The sequence below is a fragment of the Acipenser ruthenus genome, chromosome 15 (genome assembly GCF_902713425.1).
Source record: "Acipenser ruthenus chromosome 15, fAciRut3.2 maternal haplotype, whole genome shotgun sequence".
NCBI lineage: Eukaryota > Metazoa > Chordata > Actinopteri > Acipenseriformes > Acipenseridae > Acipenser > Acipenser ruthenus.
This window is the reverse complement of record NC_081203.1, coordinates 14342415-14363501: the sequence shown is the minus strand read 5'-3', so window position 1 is coordinate 14363501 and position 21087 is coordinate 14342415. Positions and strand designations below refer to the sequence as shown.

At 44.9% G+C, this 21087-nt stretch overlaps 1 protein-coding gene across 1 annotated transcript; it reads left to right on the top strand.

Annotated features, from left to right (window-relative positions):
* Positions 1-14979: 14979 nt before the first annotated feature.
* Positions 14980-20649, top strand: LOC131697548 (uncharacterized). The gene is made up of 2 exons (XM_058987189.1): positions 14980-16504; positions 20330-20649. The coding sequence occupies exons 1-2, from the start codon at positions 15499-15501 to the stop codon at positions 20335-20337; spliced, it is 1014 nt and encodes a 337-aa protein (XP_058843172.1). The 5' UTR covers positions 14980-15498; the 3' UTR covers positions 20338-20649.
* The last annotated feature ends 438 nt before the right edge of the window (positions 20650-21087 follow it).

Here is a 21087-nt window from a genome sequence, read left to right as displayed (position 1 = left end):
ATGCATGCCGGTGTCACGTGTGTCGGGTCCAGCGCGCTCCTGGGTGATGTAGTCTATTGAAACACAGCTACCACCAAAATAAAGTGCAAAATCCATAAATAGACTGTATATTAATTGTTAATTAATGCTGCTGCTGTTTTCATTCACGTTTTGAAGTAGGCCTACATTATTGTAAGTTCCTCTTATAAAACGCTCCAACGTTCCTTTTATATCAATAATTAAATACATAATACAAATTGTTTTAGTATAATTGAAATGTACACCCTAAGAACTTTTGCGAAACCTATTAATATTCCAACCCTACATAACAGTCTACAGGTAACCAGGGACCGAGGCTCACTCTCTGTTAATACCTTTGAATTTCATGCAGTCCAACTAACCTCTCCCTGTCAACTCCTGCTAATTGTACTGTACCGTCCCCCTGGGCCTCTCGCTCACTTTCTCAATGAACTCGACTATCTACTCTCCTCCCTCCCCTCTCTGTCTACCCCAAGCAGGCAGTCTTCCAAGCGACAGCGTGTGGAAGCGACATCGTGGGAGAAGTACAGTCGTGGACAAGTACAGCGCAGTTAGAAGCAGAAAGGAGGAATTACATCTTTAAATCTGGAGTTGCTTTAATCAGAAAACATTGCAGTTTAAAGCCTTGCAGCTGCGTGTATTTTTCTGATAAGCTGAAACTCTGAGCATCTGATTCAAATCCCGCGGCGTTCTGGGACACGGGGGAGGAGCGCAGCATGCAGCACAAACACAAACAAACAAAAGGCAGGCAGTCTTCCAAGCAACAGCGTGTGGAAGCGACATCGTGGGAGAAGTAGTCGTGGACAAGTACAGCACAGTTAGAAGCAGGTTGACAGCTGCAGAAGCTACACTAAACAAAAAAATGGTCTTCAAGCCAGTAATCTGTGACAACTGCATGATGTGGGAAATCCGAGAAAACCCAACAGAGCTCAACCAAGTTTGTGTAAAGTGCCGCACCATCCAGGACTTGCTTCAGCGATTAAGCCTGCTAGAAAAGGAGATGGAGGAAATGAGACAGCAACAGGAGCTTGAGGAGCTGACACACCCACAATTCATGGAAGTCTGCACCCCTAGCAGACTGAAAGCCACCAGGGAGATGGAAGAGAGTCGAAACAGCTGGGTTCAGATAGGCAGAAGCAGGGAAAAAAAGAAACTTCGTCAAACACAACCACCAGAAATCCAGACATCCAACACATTTGAGCCACTTCAACACAAAGAAACAACACCCAGGACCCTATAAACAGTGCTGACCAGCCAGCAAAAAGAAGGGAGGTCATGATTGTTGGGGACTCCATACTGAGAAACACAACAAGTTCAGTTCGCAGTTTGGACCCCCTTACTACAACAGTGTGCTGCCTTCCAGGAGCCTCTGTCAAGCACATCACTGAGAATGTGGGTAGGCTCCTAGAACGAACAGGAGGTGACCCGGTAGTAGTCGTCCACATTGGTACAAACAACATTGGAAGAGACAGGCCAAGATCCCTGCAAAACAAATTCAGAGAGCTAGGAAGGAAATTAAAAGACAAGACCAAAACTGTGGTCTTTTCTGGGATACTGCCGGCGCCTTGCAAAGGACCATATGGACAGCTGGAAATACAAAATCAAAATGCATGGCTGAAATCGTGGTGCACACAGGAAGGCTTCACCTTTCTTGAACATTGGAGCACTTTCTACAACAAGGACTATCTATACAGGTGGGACGGACTGCACTTAAACAGAAAGGGAACCAATCTAGTCGGAGAAAGGATCCTTCAGGCGGTACAGAAGCATTTAAACTAGAAAGGAAGGGGGGAGAAAACAAAAAAACAGAAGGGAGACTACATCAAAACAAGGGCAACAACTCAGGTAAGACCACTATTAAATGTATTTATCTTAATGCTAGAAGTCTCAGAAACAAAATGTTAGAACTTGAAGCTACTGCACTAACAAGTAACTACGATGTGATAGGTGTTACAGAAACTTGGTTGTCTGAGAGTGATGGAGACGAATATAATATTAGTGGGTACACACTATATAGGAAAGACAGGCAGGACAGAAGAGGCGGAGGGGTAGCGCTATACATAAGAAATAGCCTTGAAGCCCAGGTGTTAAATCAGGACAAAGAAAACAATGCAGAATCAATATTGGTCACAATAATGGACACAAATTCAAAGGGCATAGGCTATAGACCGCCAAATTCAGACGCTGAGCAAAATAATCTGTTGTACAATGACATTAGAAATGCGTGTAGAAAAGGAGAAGCCATACTAATGGGGGATTTCAACTTCCCCCATATAAAATGGGAAAACCCAATGGGGGGCACGACGGACGAAATTGAAATGGTGGAAATGACAAATGACTGCTTCCTAACGCAATTTGTCAAGGCACCGACTAGAGGGGAGGCATGCCTTGATTTAGTCTTTTCAAATAATGAAGACAGAATAACTAAAACAGAGGTCAGAGAGCCATTGGCAAACTCAGACCACAATATGGTCTCATTTGAAATATTTTTTAAAACCCCAAAAGTAATGACTAAAGCTAAGGTTTACAATTTTAGAAAAGCAAACTATGAAGGTGTGAAACAGAGACTAATAGAAGTAGATTGGAGTAAAATAGAGAAAACATCCACAGAAAGGGTGGCTGTCTTTTAAAAATGTAGTACTAGAGGCACAAAACAATTACATCCCAAAAGTAGACAAATCTAAATCTAAAACAAAATGGCCAAAATGGTTTAATAGATCAATTAAAAAAAATATTCAGCGAAAAAAGGCACTTTACAGAGCGTTTAAAAGGGACCAAAAACAAAGCACACAGAAAGAGTACTTGGAACTGCAAACACAAGTCAAAAAGGAAGTCAGAAAGGCCAAGAGAGAGATAGAAATCAATATTGCTAAGGGGGCTAAAACCAATTCCAAAATGTTTTTCCAATATTATAACAGCAAGAGAACATTCAAAGAGGAGGTTAAATGTCTAAGAGACACAAATGGCAAAATCATAGATGAAGAAAAAAAAATAGCAAATATATTAAATGATTACTTTTCACAGGTTTTTACAAAGGAGGACACGGACAACATGCCCCACATGTCGACCTGTTCCTATCCAATTTTAAATAACTTTAGCATAACAGAGTGTAATGGAGTGGGCTTTCTTATTAAAGATATAGAGGCTTTAGGACCCTGGGGATTAGGAAAGGACACTCCATCTTGGTAACACTGAAGTAACAGGAGGCCATTTTTCTGGGGAGAAGTACACACTGTGAGGGATTGTCAGCCGCCACAGGAGACGCTGCTGAGGAAAAGACAGTGTGACCTGCAGCTGCCCATACAAACCCAGGATGATGGGAAGAAGCAGTTACAAGCTCAACGGGAGGAGCAGCAGAAACTGAAGAGCCAACTGCAGGAATTAAAGAAAAACATGGAGATCCTTAACCAGGAGAAGACAACTGCTCTTGACGAGGCAGAGCAGTGGAAAAACAAGCTTTCAGAGTGGAAAAAGAAGGCAGAAACCAAGTTCTTGCAGAACCATAGCGCTGTAATGTCACTACAAGGCAAGTTGAAAGAGCTGGAGAAGCAAGTTTATGGAAAAGATGAACAGTTAAGCAAGCTCACAAGGAATGCTGCTAAACAGCACAGAAGCAAGTCTGAGAGAGACCAGGTGCTGGACAAGAAAGAGAAGAAAATCGGTGAGTTAACTGCTGAGCTACAAAACTGTGTGTTCAAGATAAAGGAGCTGGAAAACCAGCTTGAAAAGAGTGAGGAACATGAGTGTATTATAGTAGAGCTGCAGAAGAAGAATAAAGTAAAAGAGGCAGAAAACAAAGAACTGTTTCTGAAACTTCAACAAGCTCAAGTACAGTCTTCTGAAATGGGATACAGAGTTAAAGAAACTGAAGATCAGTTGTATACTTTGAAAAGAGAGACTGAGCGTTTGAAACAGGAGCTTGAACACAAAGAAGAGGGTTTTGAGAAGTTGAAAATAGAAGCGCTGAAGAGTAAAGAAGAAATGCACCGAGCAGCAGAGAAATGCAGTGCGGATGTACAGCAGATTTTAAAGGGAAAGAACAGTGAAATACAAGAAGTGCAGAACTTTCACAGAATCAAGCAGAAGGAGATGGAAGAGACAGTTAGTGAACTGGAGAGGGAAGTCCAAAGTCTTGTGCGAGAGTTACAGGTTGTCCAAGAGAGCAAGGGGAACCAGATTGCAGAGCTGAAGAAAAGCGCTGATTATTTGAAAGCTGAGTGGGAAGAAAAGTTACAGTGTGTTGTGAGTAAAATGAAACAGGAGAAGTTCGAACTTCAAAAGAAATACAGGGAAAGTAGTGAAGACGCAAACTCTCACCTGTCCCAGCTAGAGACCCGAGTGCAACAGCTGACAGTGGAAGTTGAGGATAGCACCTTGCAGTGTCAGAAACTGACCCAGGAGAAAGTAGTCTTGGAGCAACAGCAAGTGAACAGCATTACAGAACTATATGAGGTTAATCTAAAGTATAATGCCATGTGGGAAGAAAAGGAAGTGCTTGGAAAGAAGCTTGTAGAAGCAAATAAAGAAGTTGAAAAACACTCCACTAGAGTGAAGCAGCTTATACAAGAGAAGGAGAGGTTGCAGAAACTGTACAAGATGAAGGAAAGTGAAGCTGCCGAAGGGAGCCGGGAGAGTGACACTCTGAAAAAAGAAGTCCATTACTATGCAAGTAAGTCGAAGTGGGCACAAAACAAGTTAAAAGAAGAAGTTATTGCACATACAGAAACCAAGAGGAGACTGGAAGATACTGCCAGCAAACTAACTCTAGTGAGAGGAAAAGCTGAACAGGAAAAGTTGAAGATACACCAAGCTGAAAGCAAAGAGCTTGATACTCAGAAGAGAGCCTTTAAAGAAAGACTTTGTGCTTTGGAGTCCCACGTAAAGTACCTGGAAGCTGAAAAGTTAAGTACTGAGATTGAATTTGCAGACTGCAGGAAGGTTGTCCTTAGACAGAAAGTTGAACTTCAGAATCTACGGGATCAAGTAAAAGGGGTACAGAAACTTGAAGGACAGGTTAAGCAACACGAGTCTGTCCTACAAGAAGAACAAATGAACAGAGGAAAGTTTCAACAGGACCTGCAGAAATGGATGAAACAGAGTTCAGATATGGAGAGCCAAGTGAAGGAACTCTGCAAGCTGTTTGAAGCGCGAAAGGGAGTTGGAACTGCGGTCAGAGAGGCACTGCGAAAGATATGTACTGTTCTTAAAGAAGCCAAACAACAGCGGACCAAGCAGGAGGAAGGCCAAGTTAACCTGAAGCTGGACTTGAGGAAATGGAATCGGGAGGCAAGGATGCATCAGGAGGAACTGTGCAACAGAGCTCAAGCCTTGATGGGAAACCTTCAGAAAACTCATCAGGAAAACAAGTTCATGTTGAAAGATATAGAAGCCATGGAAGAGAATCGGTCCAATGTCTCCCAGTGTCTGAAGGAGTTGCAGACACAGCTAGAGAAGCAGAAACAGAGCGGAAAGGAAGCCTTAGTTCAAAAGGAAAGAGTTAATCAGAAAGGGGACCAGGAGCATCAGAAGAAAACAGAGTTGGCATTTAGAGATGTAAATGGGGTTAAATGTCTGCTGCAGGCAAAAGCAGAAGAAGCTCCCATGCCCTCTAGCCAAGAGAATAGAAAACGGAAGCGCAAGAATAACGCTTGTACTGTTTCTTTGAAGAATAGAACGAATGGTAAGCTAGAGCGCTTGTTACAGAGAAACAGAAGGCGTAAGGTCAAGCTAGAACTAGCTTCACCACCAGCAACTGAGGGGGAGGAGGCACCTCAGTCATTTCAAAAGGTAGTGTCAGAGAAGGGGCACTTGCAGAGTTTGCAGCAACCACTGGAAGGGTCGCTGAGTAAAATAGAACCTGAGCAGACGGAGCTTGTGCAGCTGGAGCCGACGCAGGGGTATCCCCAGCAGCCACCGGAGATGCTGCGGAGGAAAATAGAGCATACAATGCTGGAGTACCTTCTATTGTTGCCAGCATTACCAACGGTAAACCGTGAGCTTAGGCTACTGCTGAACCCGCAAGAAGGGACAAAGGGGACGCTGGGTTTAGTGGGTAGGCCAGAGGTTAGAAGTGCACCTCCTTATAGAAGTATGGAGCTGATGAGAGGGTCAGCTCACATCAGAGGCCTGGTCTTTGATCGGGGCCGACTGAGCTGTAATAGTCCCTGTCACCAGTCTGGAATGAGTACAAGTGGACTGTGAAAAGGTGTTGGCTAAAAGAAAGCTAACAAAAAGTGGAAGGACATCATAAACAAACTGGCAGGTGAACAAAGTAACCAAATAATGTAATGGATTTTGGCGGGTATTAAAACTAAAGACGGTGTAATGAATAAGTTTGTAAATGATAACTGTGTGTTAATTAAGGGAAAGTAAATATAGCATAGAGTTGGTATGCCCGACCCCACAGGATCGTGCAGAGGGGGAGGATATGTAATGGAGTGGGCTTTCTTATTAAAGATATAGAGGCTTTAGGACCCTGGGGATTAGGAGAGGACACTCCATCTTGGTAACACTGAAGTAACAGGAGGCCATTTTGCTAAAGGCCTCCTAATTGGGTTAAATTATTTGTTAATTGTTTTGGCAGTGGGTCTGATTGGGGTAAATTAGAGCCAGCTGCCCACACTTATGACTGTGGGGCATATAAACCTCACAGTTGGTTAATTCAGGGCTGTCAGGTTGGAGAAGGCAGTCAAGTAAAGTGAGTACTGTGTGTACTGGATTGTATGTTTGGGTCGGTAAGCAGCTTAGCTGCCCGACGCTCAGTCAGGGACTGTATTGAGTTTAGGAAGTACTCCTGAGAGGAGTTAGGTTTTGTTTTGCTTATTTTTGTTTGGATGTAATTGCAAATAAAGATACAGGCACTGTCCTGTTTAACTGAGAACAAAGTGTGAAACTGCTTTATTGTGTATCAGAATACGGGGCTGGTAAGAGCGGACACCTGGAACAGTAAATACAGAGGGGTGACTTTATCACAAGAGGCAGAAGTGTTAAAGGGACTAGGAGCTCTTAAAATAAACAAATCCCCTGGGCCGGATGAGATCCTCCCAATAGTACTCAAAGAAATGAAAGAAGTTATTTACAAGCCGCTAACCAAAATCATGCAACAGTCTCTTGACACAGGGGTTGTACCGACAGACTGGAAAATAGCAAACGTAATACCAATCCACAAAAAGGGAGACAAAACTGAACCAGGTAACTACAGACCAATAAGCCTGACTTCTATTATATGTAAACTTCTGGAAACTATAATAAGATCCAAAATGGAAAATTACCTATATGGTAACAATATCCTGGGAGACAGCCCGCATGGTTTCAGGAAAGGGAGATCATGTCTAACTAACCTACTTGACTTTTTTGAGGATGCAACATTGAAAATGGACAACTGCAAAGCATACGACATGGTCTATTTAGATTTCCAGACAAAGTCCCGCATAAAAGATTAATTCTCAAACTGAACGCAGTAGGGATTCAAGGAAATGCATGCACATGGATTAGGGAGTGGTTAACATGTAGAAAACAGAAAGTACTGATTAGAGGAGAAACCTCGAAATGGAGCGAGGTAACCAGTGGTGTACCACAGGGATCAGTATTAGGTCCTCTGCTATTCCTAATCTACATTAATGATTTAGACTCTGATATAGTAAGCAAACTCGTTAAATTTGCAGACGACACAAAAATAGGAGGAGTGGCAGACACTGTTGAAGCAGCAAAGGTCATTCAAAATGATCTAGACCGCATTCAAAATTGGGCAGACACATGGCAAATGAAATTTAATAGAGAAAAGTGTAAAGTATTGCATGCGGGCAATAAAAATGTTCATTATAAATATCATATGGGAGATAGTGAAATTGAAGAAGGGAACTATGAAAAAGACCTAGGAGTTTATGTTGACTCAGAAATGTCTTCATCTAGACAATGTGGGAAGCTATAAAAAAGGCTAACAAGATGCTTGGATATATTGTGAGAAGTGTTGAATTTAAATCAAGGGAAGTAATGTTAAAACTCTACAATGCATTAGTAAGACCTCACCTAGAATATTGTGTTCAGTTCTGGTCACCTCATTACAAAAAGGATATTGCTGCTCTAGAAAGAGTGCAAAGAAGAGCAACCAGAATTATCCCAGGTTTAAAAGGCATGTCGTATGCAGACAGGCTAAAAGAATTGAATCTATTCAGTCTTGAACAAAGAAGACTACGCGGCGATCTGTCTGTCACCAACTCACTTAAGTGTGCCCGAGCTGCCTCTCTCTCCTCTGTCCTAATTCTCCTCGACCTCTCTGCTGCCTTTGACACTGTTGATCACTCTATTCTACTATCATCTCTCGCTGACCTGGGAATCTCTGGCACTCCTCTGGCATGGTTCTCCTCCTACCTCTCCAACCGCACTTACCAGGTAACCTGGCGTGGAGCAACCTCCACACCTCACCCTCTCTTAACAGGAGTCCCCCATGGGTCAGTCTTGGGTCCTCTCCTGTTCTCTCTCTACACCTGCTCCCTGGGCCCCCTCATCGCATCCTATGGTTTCTCATACCATTTCTATGCTGATGATGCTCAGATTTTCCTCTCCTTCCCCACCTCTGACTCCACCATCCCCTCCCGTATCTCTACCTGTCTGTCTGGTATTTCCTCTTGGATGCACTCGCATCACCTCAAACTCAACCTCTCTAAATCTGACCTCCTTTTCTTTCCCTCCTCCTCCTCCCCCTCCTCTGATCTCTCTCTATCTCTGTTCCTCTTGAATCTACCACAATCTCTCCCTCTTCCTCCGCTAAGAACCTCGGAGTCACCCTGGACCCCTGCCTCTCTTATTCCCAGCACATCTCCACTCTGGCACACACTTGCCGATTCTTCCTGAGCAACATCCGAAGAATCCGACCCTTCCACACCAACTACGCCACCCAGCTCCTGGTCCAGGCCTTGGTACTCTGCCGCCTAGACTACTGCAACTCCCTCCTGGCTGGCCTCCCTGTGTCCGCCATCCGTCCGCTCCAGCTCATCCAGAACTCCGCTGCCCGCCTGGTGTTCTCTCTGCCTCGCTTCTCCCACGCAACTCCACTACTCCGCTCACTCCACTGGCTCCCGATCACCGCTCGCATCCAGTTCAAGACTCTTGTACTAGCCTACAGATGCCTTGACCAGACTGCACCCAGCTACCTCCAGACCCTCATCTCTCCCTACACCCCCACTCGACCTCTCCGCTCTGCCTGCACTAGAAGACTGGCTCTACCTCCTCTACGCTCCCCTGCCTCCAGAGCCCGCTCCTTCTCCACCCTCGCTCTGCAGTGGTGGAATGACCTTCCTACAGATGTCAGGACTGCCCAGTCCCTGACCACATTCCGGCGCCTCCTCAAGACTCACCTCTTCAGACAGCACCTGTAGAACTCCTCTGTTTTTCCCCTGGGACACTTATCACCCTTCCTTAAATGTGCTTTACTTGCTCTTATCTGCCCCCTGTTTTACTGCATTTAATCCTGTACTTCAGAGTACTGTAATCTGCCAAGTGTTTAATCTGTACTATTTTGTATTTAATCATATCGTGATGTAACTATCACTGACACTGTTATCTGCTGTATTATTGAATTGTATTTTGTCACACTTGTACTTGCTTGAACCACTTTTTTAAAAATGTAGTACTAGAGGCACAAAACAATTATATCCCAAAAGTAGACAAATCTAAATCTAAAACAAAATGGCCAAAATGGTTTAATAGATCAATTAAAAAAAATATTCAGCGAAAAAAGCCACTTTACAGAGCGTTTAAAAGGGACCAAAAACAAAGCACACAGAAAGAGTACTTGGAACTGCAAACGCAAGTCAAAAAGGAAGTTAGAAAGGCCAAGAGAGAGATAGAAATCAATATTGCTAAGGGGGCTAAAACCAATTCCAAAATGTTTTTCCAATATTATAACAGCAAGAGAACATTCAAAGAGGAGGTTAAATGTCTAAGAGACACAATGGCAAAATCATAGATGAAGAAAAAAAATAGCAAATATATTAAATGATTACTTTTCACAGGTTTTTACAAAGGAGGACATGGACAACATGCCCCACATGTCGACCTGTTCCTATCCAGTTTTAAATAACTTTAGCATAACAGAGGCAGAAGTGTTAAAGGGACTAGGAGCTCTTAAAATAAACAAATCCCCTGGGCCAGATGAGATCCTCCCAATAGTACTCAAAGAAATGAAAGAAGTTATTTACAAACCGCTAACCAAGATCATGCAACAGTCTCTTGACACAGGGGTTGTACCGACAGACTGGAAAATAGCAAACGTAATACCAATCCACAAAAAGGGAGACAAAACCAAACCAGGTAACTACAGACCAATAAGCCTGACTTCTATTATATGTAAACTTATGGAAACTATAATAAGATCCAAAATGGAAAATTACCTATATGGTAACAATATCCTGGGAGACAGCCAGCATGGTTTTAGGAAAGGGAGATCATGTCTAACTAACCTACTTGACTTTTTTGAGGATGCAACATTGAAAATTGATAACTGGAAAGCATACGACATGGTTTATTTAGATTTCCAGAAAGCTTTTGACAAAGTCCCGCATAAAAGATTAATTCTGAAACTGAACGCAGTAGGGATTCAAGGAAATGCATGCACATGGATTAGGGAGTGGTTAACAGGTAGAAAACAGAAAGTACTGATTAGAGGAGAAACCTCGAAATGGAGCGAGGTAACCAGTGGTGTACCACAGGGATCAGTATTAGGACCTCTGCTATTCCTAATCTACATTAATGATTTAGACTCTGATATAGTAAGCAAACTCGTTAAATTTGCAGACGACACAAAAATAGGAGGAGTGGCAGACACTGTTGAAGCAGCAAAGGTCATTCAAAATGATCTAGACCGCATTCAAAATTGGGCAGACACATGGCAAATGAAATTTAATAGAGAAAAGTGTAAAGTATTGCATGCGGGCAATAAAAATGTTCATTATAAATATCATATGGGAGATAGTGAAATTGAAGAAGGGAACTATGAAAAAGACCTAGGAGTTTATGTTGACTCAGAAATGTCTTCATCTAGACAATGTGGGAAGCTATAAAAAAGGCTAACAAGATGCTTGGATATATTGTGAGAAGTGTTGAATTTAAATCAAGGGAAGTAATGTTAAAACTCTACAATGCATTAGTAAGACCTCACCTAGAATATTGTGTTCAGTTCTGGTCACCTCATTACAAAAAGGATATTGCTGCTCTAGAAAGAGTGCAAAGAAGAGCAACCAGAATTATCCCAGGTTTAAAAGGCATGTCGTATGCAGACAGGCTAAAAGAATTGAATCTATTCAGTCTTGAACAAAGAAGACTACGCGGCGATCTGATTCAAACATTCAAAATCCTAAAAGGTATAGACAATGTCAACCCGGGGGACTTCTTTGACTTGAAAAAAGAAAAAAGGACCAGGGGTCATAAATGGAGATTAGATAAAGGGGCATTCAGAACAGAAAATAGGAGGCACTTTTTTACACAGAGAATTGTGAGGGTCTGGAACCAACTCCCCAGTAATGTTGTTGAAGCTGACACCCTGGGATCCTTCAAGAAGCTGCTTGATGAGATTCTGGGATCAATAAGCTACTAACAACCAAACGAGCAAGATGGGCTGAATGGCCTCCTCTCGTTTGTAAACTTTCTTATGTTCTTATGTTCTTAAAATCATTGTATTTATCTTGCTCTTCATTGTATTATTACTTATACTGTGATACTTGAAATGTATTTGCTTATGATTGTAAGTCGCCCTGGATAAGGGCGTCTGCTAAGAAATAAATAATAATAATAATAATAATAATAATAATAATAATAATAATAATAATAATAATAACGTAAATAAATATAATAAAACAAATACATAAATGGACCAAAGGATCTGTGCTGGGGGAATATGTGTGGCGGCATTATTTTATCTGGCCTGCTGAGAGATTATGCAGTTTTCAATACGAAAGAAAGAAAAAAACACATTAAACAAATGAGTGAAGTAAAAACTGCAAAAACATGTTCCTTTTTTTATTGTGCTTACTGACTTTAATCTAGGTATTAATCTTGCATTGGTTCAAAAGCTAAACAGGCAATAACAGCTATTGCTCTGCTGGCGATAAAGACTGTTTGGATCGAAGCCATTGTGGTTTAACCAGACTGACTGTGGATTTTAAAAAAGATACATTGGGTGAAAAATCAGTGATTCTCACCTTTTCAAAACGTGCAAGTAACCTGGTAGGAAGGAAGGTCTGAATCCTTCAGTAACGTAGGGGTAAGAGAGGAGGGAGGATTCAGTGCTGTGGTTATATTGCTGAACTCGGTCAGCTGCGTGTGTGAACTCTCATTCTGATCTGTTCACACTGATCAAACTTGCTGAGGACATTCTTTACACGCTAGTGTATCAGAATGTGGGTGCACAGTATATGCAGGCTTTCTGTCTGTCTGTCCATCTGTAAATCACACTTACAGTCAGTCTCGCATATATCGACAGTCCTGCTTCTCCACTTGTGATGAAACTTCCTAAAGACATTCCTTAAGACCAGTTATTGTGTGTATCACAATCTGGATAGACTAGACTAGTCACAAATCTGAAAAATGAAGCTGTATAAGAAAGGTCAGGCATTTGAGTAAAATATTTTTTTCTAAAGGATTTGGGGGTGCTGAATCAATTTCTGCTGTCTGCCAAGCTGTAACTGTCAAGCTTGAGCTTTGAAAAGCAGAAAAACAAAATGGCCGCCAGAAACAATGGAACTTGTTGTATTACCACATGATTTTATCATTATGAAACCCAATACTTAACAATAAACACTTCATTCTGCATAATTTGAGGTTGCAGAACCTAATTTGTTGTCAATGTTCAGGTATAGGTATTGGTTTGTGTATCTGAAGTACTGACAAATTCAAAATGGCTACAAAAATAGTCACCAAACGTCACCATTCTTAACATGTGTTTTTTGTAGTTTGTGAGTTAGGAAAGTAAATATTAAAAAAAGGTTTGTAACTCCTCAAATAGGCTTAGGAAAGCAGAACAGGTGATGGCTGGCAAGTCCTATGCCAGAGGAATGAGAGCACACAACCTGACCCTACAGGCCATGAGGAGAATTGTTATTCCACAGCTGCTCAACTACATTGAGAACGAGAACCACAACCGAAGAAAGATATAGAGGACAAATCAGACAGCAATGATCCTGAAGACATGCTCTCCCTGCTTGCTACCAAAGAGTTCAGAGATGTCATGTAAGCTTTTGTAGCATCCAATGACAATGCTAACTTCAAATTCTGGTGGAGCTACATGCAAATGGTAGAGATTCTTCTCCTGTTTGCTCGTGCTCAGAGAAATGGTATTTGGGAACTCCATTTACGTACATTCCAGTCCATGCTTTTCTTCATGAGGTACAATCGCACAAACTATGCCCGCTGGGGAACAATCTACGTGAATGAGATACACCAGCTTCCCCCAGAAGTGAAGACAGAATTTGACAATGGAAATTTTGCAAAGTCTACAATGTACCAAATACCACCACTGTGAAGAAGGCACATTCAATCATGTTTGTCAAATCCCATGCACTGGAGACCTTTCTACCGACAAGTGATGCCTTGTCCTTCCACATCAAACGCACACATTATCAGGCAGCAGTGTGGCGACAAGCACACATGCAATACCCAGAGCCCTCCTGAGACCATGGGGTGGAGACTGGAAGAGACCTCACTTTTGTCCATCCTCATGTCTCTACCTCCCATCCCTTTGCACAGCAGCTTGCAAATGCAGAGCCACCAGTGCAGCTTGCAACAATGATTAAAGAACTGTGTACCTGATGTTGCTTGCAAATTGAAGTAAAGACTTAACACAAGTTAAATGATCTGACTGTCTTGTTACCTCCAAGACTTTATTTTTTCCATATAGGGTTAAGAATATGTAGTGACAATGCAGTATTGAAGAGAACAGTTGGATTTTTATTTTTATGAGAAAGGTCTAATTTCTTAATGTAGGTTAAAGAGTTATGATACTGTAACTAGAGATATCTTCAAAAGTTTGGTAATTTTTGTTAATGCTTTGTAGCTAACTTTTAACTTTCCATAACTTCATTCAGCTTGAAAAAATGAGACTGTATAACTGCATCTTTATTAATCATCAAAGGAATAATAAAGTAGCTCTCAACAAATGACATGGCATTATCGTCTTGGAATAACAGTGCTGCTCCTCCGTTTTGGTGGCCATTTTGTCTGGGTGCAGTTTGAAGGTCAAAACTTTGCCCTAGGATTTAATAGACATGAAATTTGGATTCAGCACCCCAAAATCATGGGGATAACACTGTTTGAAAAGTTTTACCATAACGGTATTATGCAAATCTCATCCTGTTTTCTGGTGGCCATTTTGTTAGCTTGATAGATACAGTTTAGCAGAAATTGATTCAGCACCCACAAATCCCTTAGGAAAAACAATCAGACTTTTACTCAAAAAAGCCGGATGGGTGTTAGATTTTGTGAAAATCGGACTAGTCTATACATGCAGGCTGTTTGTCTGAATTTTTGAATACAGCAGATTAGGTGATAGGAATCTTGTTTTCCCTATCACTGGGGAAAGAGTAGAAATGACATACTTGTTATAGTTATACTAACTCATTGACATCTCCTTTCATTTTCCTGTCATGTTGTCGTGTTGCTTGACAACCTCCAATAATATTTCTACACCACTGCCATACAGATGAACAGAACATTGGGTTTGGTACTGTGACAGAAATACAATGAGTTCTGTGATAAATCTTCCTCCCGACCTGTGAGGGCGCTAAAGAACGGGAGGAGAAGTATCTGGAAGGGCTGGCCTGACAGTTCGTTTCCGGGACCGGAAAGTGGGTCAGCCTGGAAGGAAGCGAGACTCTGTTGTAAGACCGTATTGATTTGACAGGTAAACGAGGGGCAGCTGCAAGTAAAAGGCAGCTGCAACCGTTTACCTAGATATCATGCAGGATTACATATAGGGGCCGGGGTAACGCTGTTCTTTTCCTTCGTTTGGGTTAAACCAAGGACCGAGAAGGACCTAAAAATCTGTTCTGCTCTAAAAGAGCTGTGTGTGTGTGTTTGTGTGCTGGAGTGGCTGAAAACTAACTGTCTGTCTTGTTTCCGAATCACCAGACAGCTAGAACATATCCGGAGCTGTCGCACTGGGCGAACACAAGCCGGATCACCTCCTCACGTACTGTCACAACGTCCTGTGTATTCACTCACCACAATCACGACTGCACGCACCCGAGACGGGTGACCGTATTCTTGTTTCTTTTGTTCAGGACTGTATCCTGTGTTTTGTCAGCCCGAGCTTTACACATCGTTGTGTATTGCCGGGCTTATTATTTTGAGCACTAGACCAGTGCTGGCAAATAAAGCCTATTTTTCCACTGGACTACCGTTGTCTGCTCATTACTCCTGCACCGCATCACTGCTACACAGCTACCCCTCACCACCCACTTTGCCACACGTGGTGTCAGAAACGGGACCATGGACCGCGACGCGCTGGCGGAGCTGCTGCAGGCACTGGAGAGCAGACGGGACGCAGAGGAGAGAAGGAGGGAGGAGCGCTATACAGCGCTCATTGAACGGGTAGGACTGGCCGTGGCTGCGGTAACGACCCCGACTACAACACCGGTGATGTCGCCCCCAAAGGCACGGGCGATGAAGATGTCGGCGGAGGATGACCCGGAGGCGTACTTGGTGGCATTCGAGCGGCTGGCTACCGCGGCGGCTTGGCCGCGGGAGTTCTGGGCCAGCCAATTGGGACCCTGCCTGATTGGGGAGGCTCAGGCAGCTTACCAGGCCATGAGTGACCAGCACGCCACCGAGTATGACCTGGTCAAGCAGGCTATCCTCCGCCGACTCAACATTACTACCGAGACCCACCGGGCGCGGTTTCGGGAGTACCGGAGAGCCCCGGAGACACGCCCCAGGGTGGTTGCGGAGAGGTTGTGCGACCACATGGTGCATTGGCTGACCCCCGGGAAGAAGACCGTCCAGCAGATGGGGGAAGCCATTGTGGTAGAACAGTTCTGCCATGTGGTCGGCGCCGAAACCCAGGCGTGGATACGGCGCCACAACCCCGACACCCTGGAGGAGGCGGTCAAATTGGCCGAAGATTTTGAGGACTCCCTGACCTCTGCCCGGATCGGGATCCTGTCCGCCCCTGCCCTTCGGAGCAGCCGCGCTCTCTCTCCCTCTCCTCCAACATCATCGCCACCACCCCCCTCGTTCCAGGGACCCAGACCTCCCAGAGCACCGACCCCATTGGGCCCCCTTGCCTCCCCCCCATGGAGATCAAGGTTGGCCCCCAGCTGGGGTAGAGGTGCTGCCCCTGCCCCGTTGCCATACCAGCAGCGGGACAGATTTCTAACCCATGCCCCCTCTGTCCCTCCTATCTGTTTTAGGTGCCACCAGCCGGGACATCTGGCCAGGTCATGCCCCGCTGCCATGGAGTGTGACGTGGCCGCGTGCAATTGGGCACCTGAGACTGGTAAGCGTGGGGAAAATGGTCGGGAGGGGCCTTGTCTGATTAATGTGGTGTTAGGGAATGTGAAAACCCACGCATTAGTGGACACAGGGTGTGAGCAAACCTTGATTAGGACAGCTCTCCTGGGCGGTGTGTCGTGGCGGCCACGAGGTCAGGTGGCCATCTCCTGTATCCATGGAGACACGGCGGCATACCCCACATTAAAAGTATATTTATCGGTAGGACCGATAAAACGTCACCTGGTAGTTGGGGTGGCGGAAAGGTTGCCACACCCAGTTATTCTGGGCCGAGACTGGCCAAAATTCAAAGAATTGATGAAAAAAATGGCAGTCTCAGCCACACACGTAAACGTGGCAGAGAAAAAAAAAAGGAACGGATTGGTGATGTGTTTCCTTTTCACACTGAAATGTTTTCCCCTCTTTTCCGTCCTAGAAAAACGAATAAGGAGAGACGGACCGCAAAATGGGAGGGAGCGTTGTTGAGACAAGGCTGGGGTCTGGTGGGAGAGTGCTGCAATGGTAACAAACGCCAGTCGAAGGGAGTGGGAACGCAGTGTGACCGAGAGAGCGAGGTTACTGGACCGACTAGAGCAGATGTTATTCCAGCCCCTCTCGATGTACCGGACCCGTGGTACTCAAGCGCGGACCTAGTGTGGGGCCAACATAACGACCCGTCACTGGTGCACGCTTGGGGACAGGTCCGGTCCATTGAAGGTAAGGATGTTGACGGCGCTGGGGCGCTAGTATATCCACACTTCAGTATCAAGGGGCAATTACTGTATAGGGTAAACCTAGCCGCGGGCACAGGACAGCCTGTAACACAATTGTTGGTTCCCCCGTCTTGTCGGCTGGAGGTCATGAGGCTGGCGCATGATATCCCTTTTGCGGGGCACCTCGGAGCCGAGAAGACGAGGGAACGGATATTGGCTCGATTCTATTGGGTAGGTCTTCATACTGATGTGTCGAAATATGTAGCCACATGCCCAGACTGCCAGCGAGTAGCGCCGGGTCGAGTGCGCCCCGCCCCTTTGGTCCCACTGCCGATTATTTCCACTCCTTTCGAGCGCATTGCAATGGACATAGTCGGCCCTTTGCTACCTTCTGACTCCGGGTATACGCACATTTTAGTAGTGGTGGATTATGCAACGCGATACCCGGAGGCAGTTCCATTGAGGTCCACTAGTGCCGCTGCAATAGCCACCGAGTTAGCACAGATTATGGCCAGAGTAGGGATCCCCAAGGAGATTTTGACCGATCACGGAACTAATTTTTTGTCCAATACGTTACAGCAGGTGTACAAAATATTAAAAATACGTCCCATCAGGACGTCCGTTTATCATCCACAATCGGACGGTCTGGTGGAACGTTTTAATCAGACCTTAAAGTCGATGCTGAGGCGATTTGTAACACAAGAGCAGAAACATTGGGCATCACTTCTCCCCTACCTCCTTTTTGCAGTGAGAGAAGTGCCGCAGAGTTCAACGGGGTTCTCCCCCTTTGAGCTCCTGTACGGCCGGCAGCCTCGCGGCATTCTCGACCTGCTGAGAGAGGGGTGGGAGGAGCACAAAGGCTCGTCTAAAAATGTGGTGAAGTATGTGCTCCTACTCAGAGATCGCCTGGATTTGGTCGGTCGTTTGGCCCAAGACAACCTCAGATCGGCTCAGCACCGACAAGAGCAGCATTATAACAAAAATGCACGGATTCGAACCTTTCGACCAGGGGACAAGGTAATGCTGCTACTTCCCTCATCAGAGTCAAAACTGTGTGCTAAATGGCAGGGGCCGTATGAGGTGATTCGGGCTATAGGGAAAGTAAATTATGAAATTAGACAGCCCGATCGCCGGAATGAACGTGAAATTTACCACATTAATTTGTTGAAGCCCTGGCAGGCAAGAGAGGTCTTATTTATAGCCCCAGGCAATATGGAGGATGATTTAGGTCCCTGTCCAGAGACCCCGAGCACAAGAGCGATTTCAATGGGGGAACAATTAGTTCCGGATCAGCAAAGAGAGCTGCGTAAGCTTATTGAGGAGTTCAGTGATGTTTTTTCTGATGTGCCCGGCAGGACGAACTTAGTTGAATATGACATTATCTCTCCTCCAGGTATCACAGTGCGAGAGAGACCGTACCGGATCCCGGAAAGTCGACGAAGTGGCGTTCGCAAAGAGGTATGGGATATGCTCGAGCTTGGAGTGATTGAACCTTCCAGGAGCGAGTGGTGCAGTCCTATTGTAATAGTGGCTAAGAAGGACGGCACCAACCGCTTCTGCGTAGATTTCAGAAAGGTGAATGCTATTGCCAAGTTCGATGCGTATCCCATGCCTCGGGTCGACGAACTTTTAGACAGACTGGGAAAAGCGAGGTTTATTTCCACTCTGGACCTGACGAAGGGATACTGGCAAATCCCTCTAACCCGCAGCTCCAGAGAGAAAACCGCATTTTCAACACCAGAGGGGCTGTTCCACTTTAAAACCATGCCATTTGGGCTACATGGTGCGCCCGCTGCCTTTCAGAGACTGATGGACCAGGTTTTACGCCCACATCATGAATATGCAGCAGCGTATATTGATGACGTGGTGATTTACAGCTCCACCTGGCGAGAGCATTTGGCTAGGGTTGCAGCCGTTCTTCAGTCTCTAAGGGCAGCCCGGCTGACAGCTAACTTGAGGAAATGTGCGTTTGCCAAGACAGAGACTCAATATTTGGGATTTTTAATGGGGAATGGAAGGGTGAGACCTGTGGTCACCAAAATCCAGGCTTTGGTTGATGCGGCGATCCCCAAAACCAAGACTCAGGTGAGGTCACTACTGGGCTTAGCCGGTTATTACCTCCGCTTCATCCCCGAGTACGCCACAGTGGTTAACCCGTTAGTCGACCTCACCAAAAAGAGTGCGCCAAATTTAATTAAATGGTCAGCTGAGTGTCAGGGGGCGTTTGATACGATTAAGCGTAAACTTTGCCAGGCCCCCACTCTTATTACCCCAGATTTCACCAAGAGATTCATCCTCCACACCGACGCCTCGGATGTAGGGTTGGGTGCAGTCTTGTCCCAAAAAGTAGCTGGAGTAGAACACCCGATATTGTACATAAGCAAAAAAATGTTACCTCGGGAACGCAACTACTCCGTAGTCGAAAAAGAGTGTTTAGCCATTAAATGGGCTACTCACTCTTTACGATACTACCTGCTGGGACACTCATTTGATCTTGTCACAGACCACGCCCCACTCAAGTGGTTAAGCACAATGAAGGACAGCAATGCCCGGATAACTCGGTGGTATCTGGCATTGCAGCCCTTCATGTACCATATGGTACACCGTGCGGGGAAAGACCACCAAAATGCGGATTATTTTTCCCGGGAGGGGGGAGCAATGGGAAAGGTAGATTTAGCCGAGTGTTCCTTCGGCTCCACTCTGAGCGGTGGGATATGTGACAGAAATACAATGAGTTCTGGTGATAAATCTTCCTCCCGACCTGTGAGGGCGCTAAAGAACGGGAGGAGAAGTATCTGGAAGGGCTGGCCTGACAGTTCGTTTCCGGGACCGGAAAGTGGGTCAGCCTGGAAGGAAGCGAGACTCTGTTGTAAGACCGTATTGATTTGACAGGTAAACGAGGGGCAGCTGCAAGTAAAAGGCAGCTGCAACCGTTTACCTAGATATCATGCGGGATTACATATAGGGGCCGGGGTAACGCTGTTCTTTTCCTTCGTTTGGGTTAAACCAAGGACCGAGAAGGACCTAAAAATCTGTTCTGCTCTAAAAGAGCTGTGTGTGTGTGTTTGTGTGCTGGAGTGGCTGAAAACTAACTGTCTGTCTTGTTTCCGAATCACCAGACAGCTAGAACATATCCGGAGCTGTCGCACTGGGCGAACACAAGCCGGATCACCTCCTCACGTACTGTCACAACGTCCTGTGTATTCACTCACCACAATCACGACTGCACGCACCCGAGACGGGTGACCGTATTCTTGTTTCTTTTGTTCAGGACTGTATCCTGTGTTTTGTCAGCCCGAGCTTTACACATCGTTGTGTATTGCCGGGCTTATTATTTTGAGCACTAGACCAGTGCTGGCAAATAAAGCCTATTTTTCCACTGGACTACCGTTGTCTGCTCATTACTCCTGCACCGCATCACTGCTACACAGCTACCCCTCACCACCCACTTTGCCACAGGTACCCAGACTTTAAACCATTGATTTTGTATTTTTTCATTTGTCTTTTTCACATTTACATAGATTTTTTTTTTACACACAGTATTAAATTATAATGCATCAAGATACTATAATGAATAGCAGTTGGGGAGGGCACAAGCAGTTCTTTTTGAATGGCAGTTTCGAATGTAACAGGACTGAGACCGAGTGCAAACCTGCCAGCGAGTGTGTAAGCCACTATGCAGAAGAGCCAGGGGCCTCTTGAATCCATAACGGCAGAGCATCACACACACACACACACTGCCTGTTACAATAACTGCATTGCTTTCTTTAATCAGTGACTCAGTGGATAGTTGTGTGTTTGAGTGATTTAGGATTCTCCATGTTGTTTTAACAGTAACAGCCTTGCCAGTTCACAGCCAGGCCCTGGTGTGCAATAT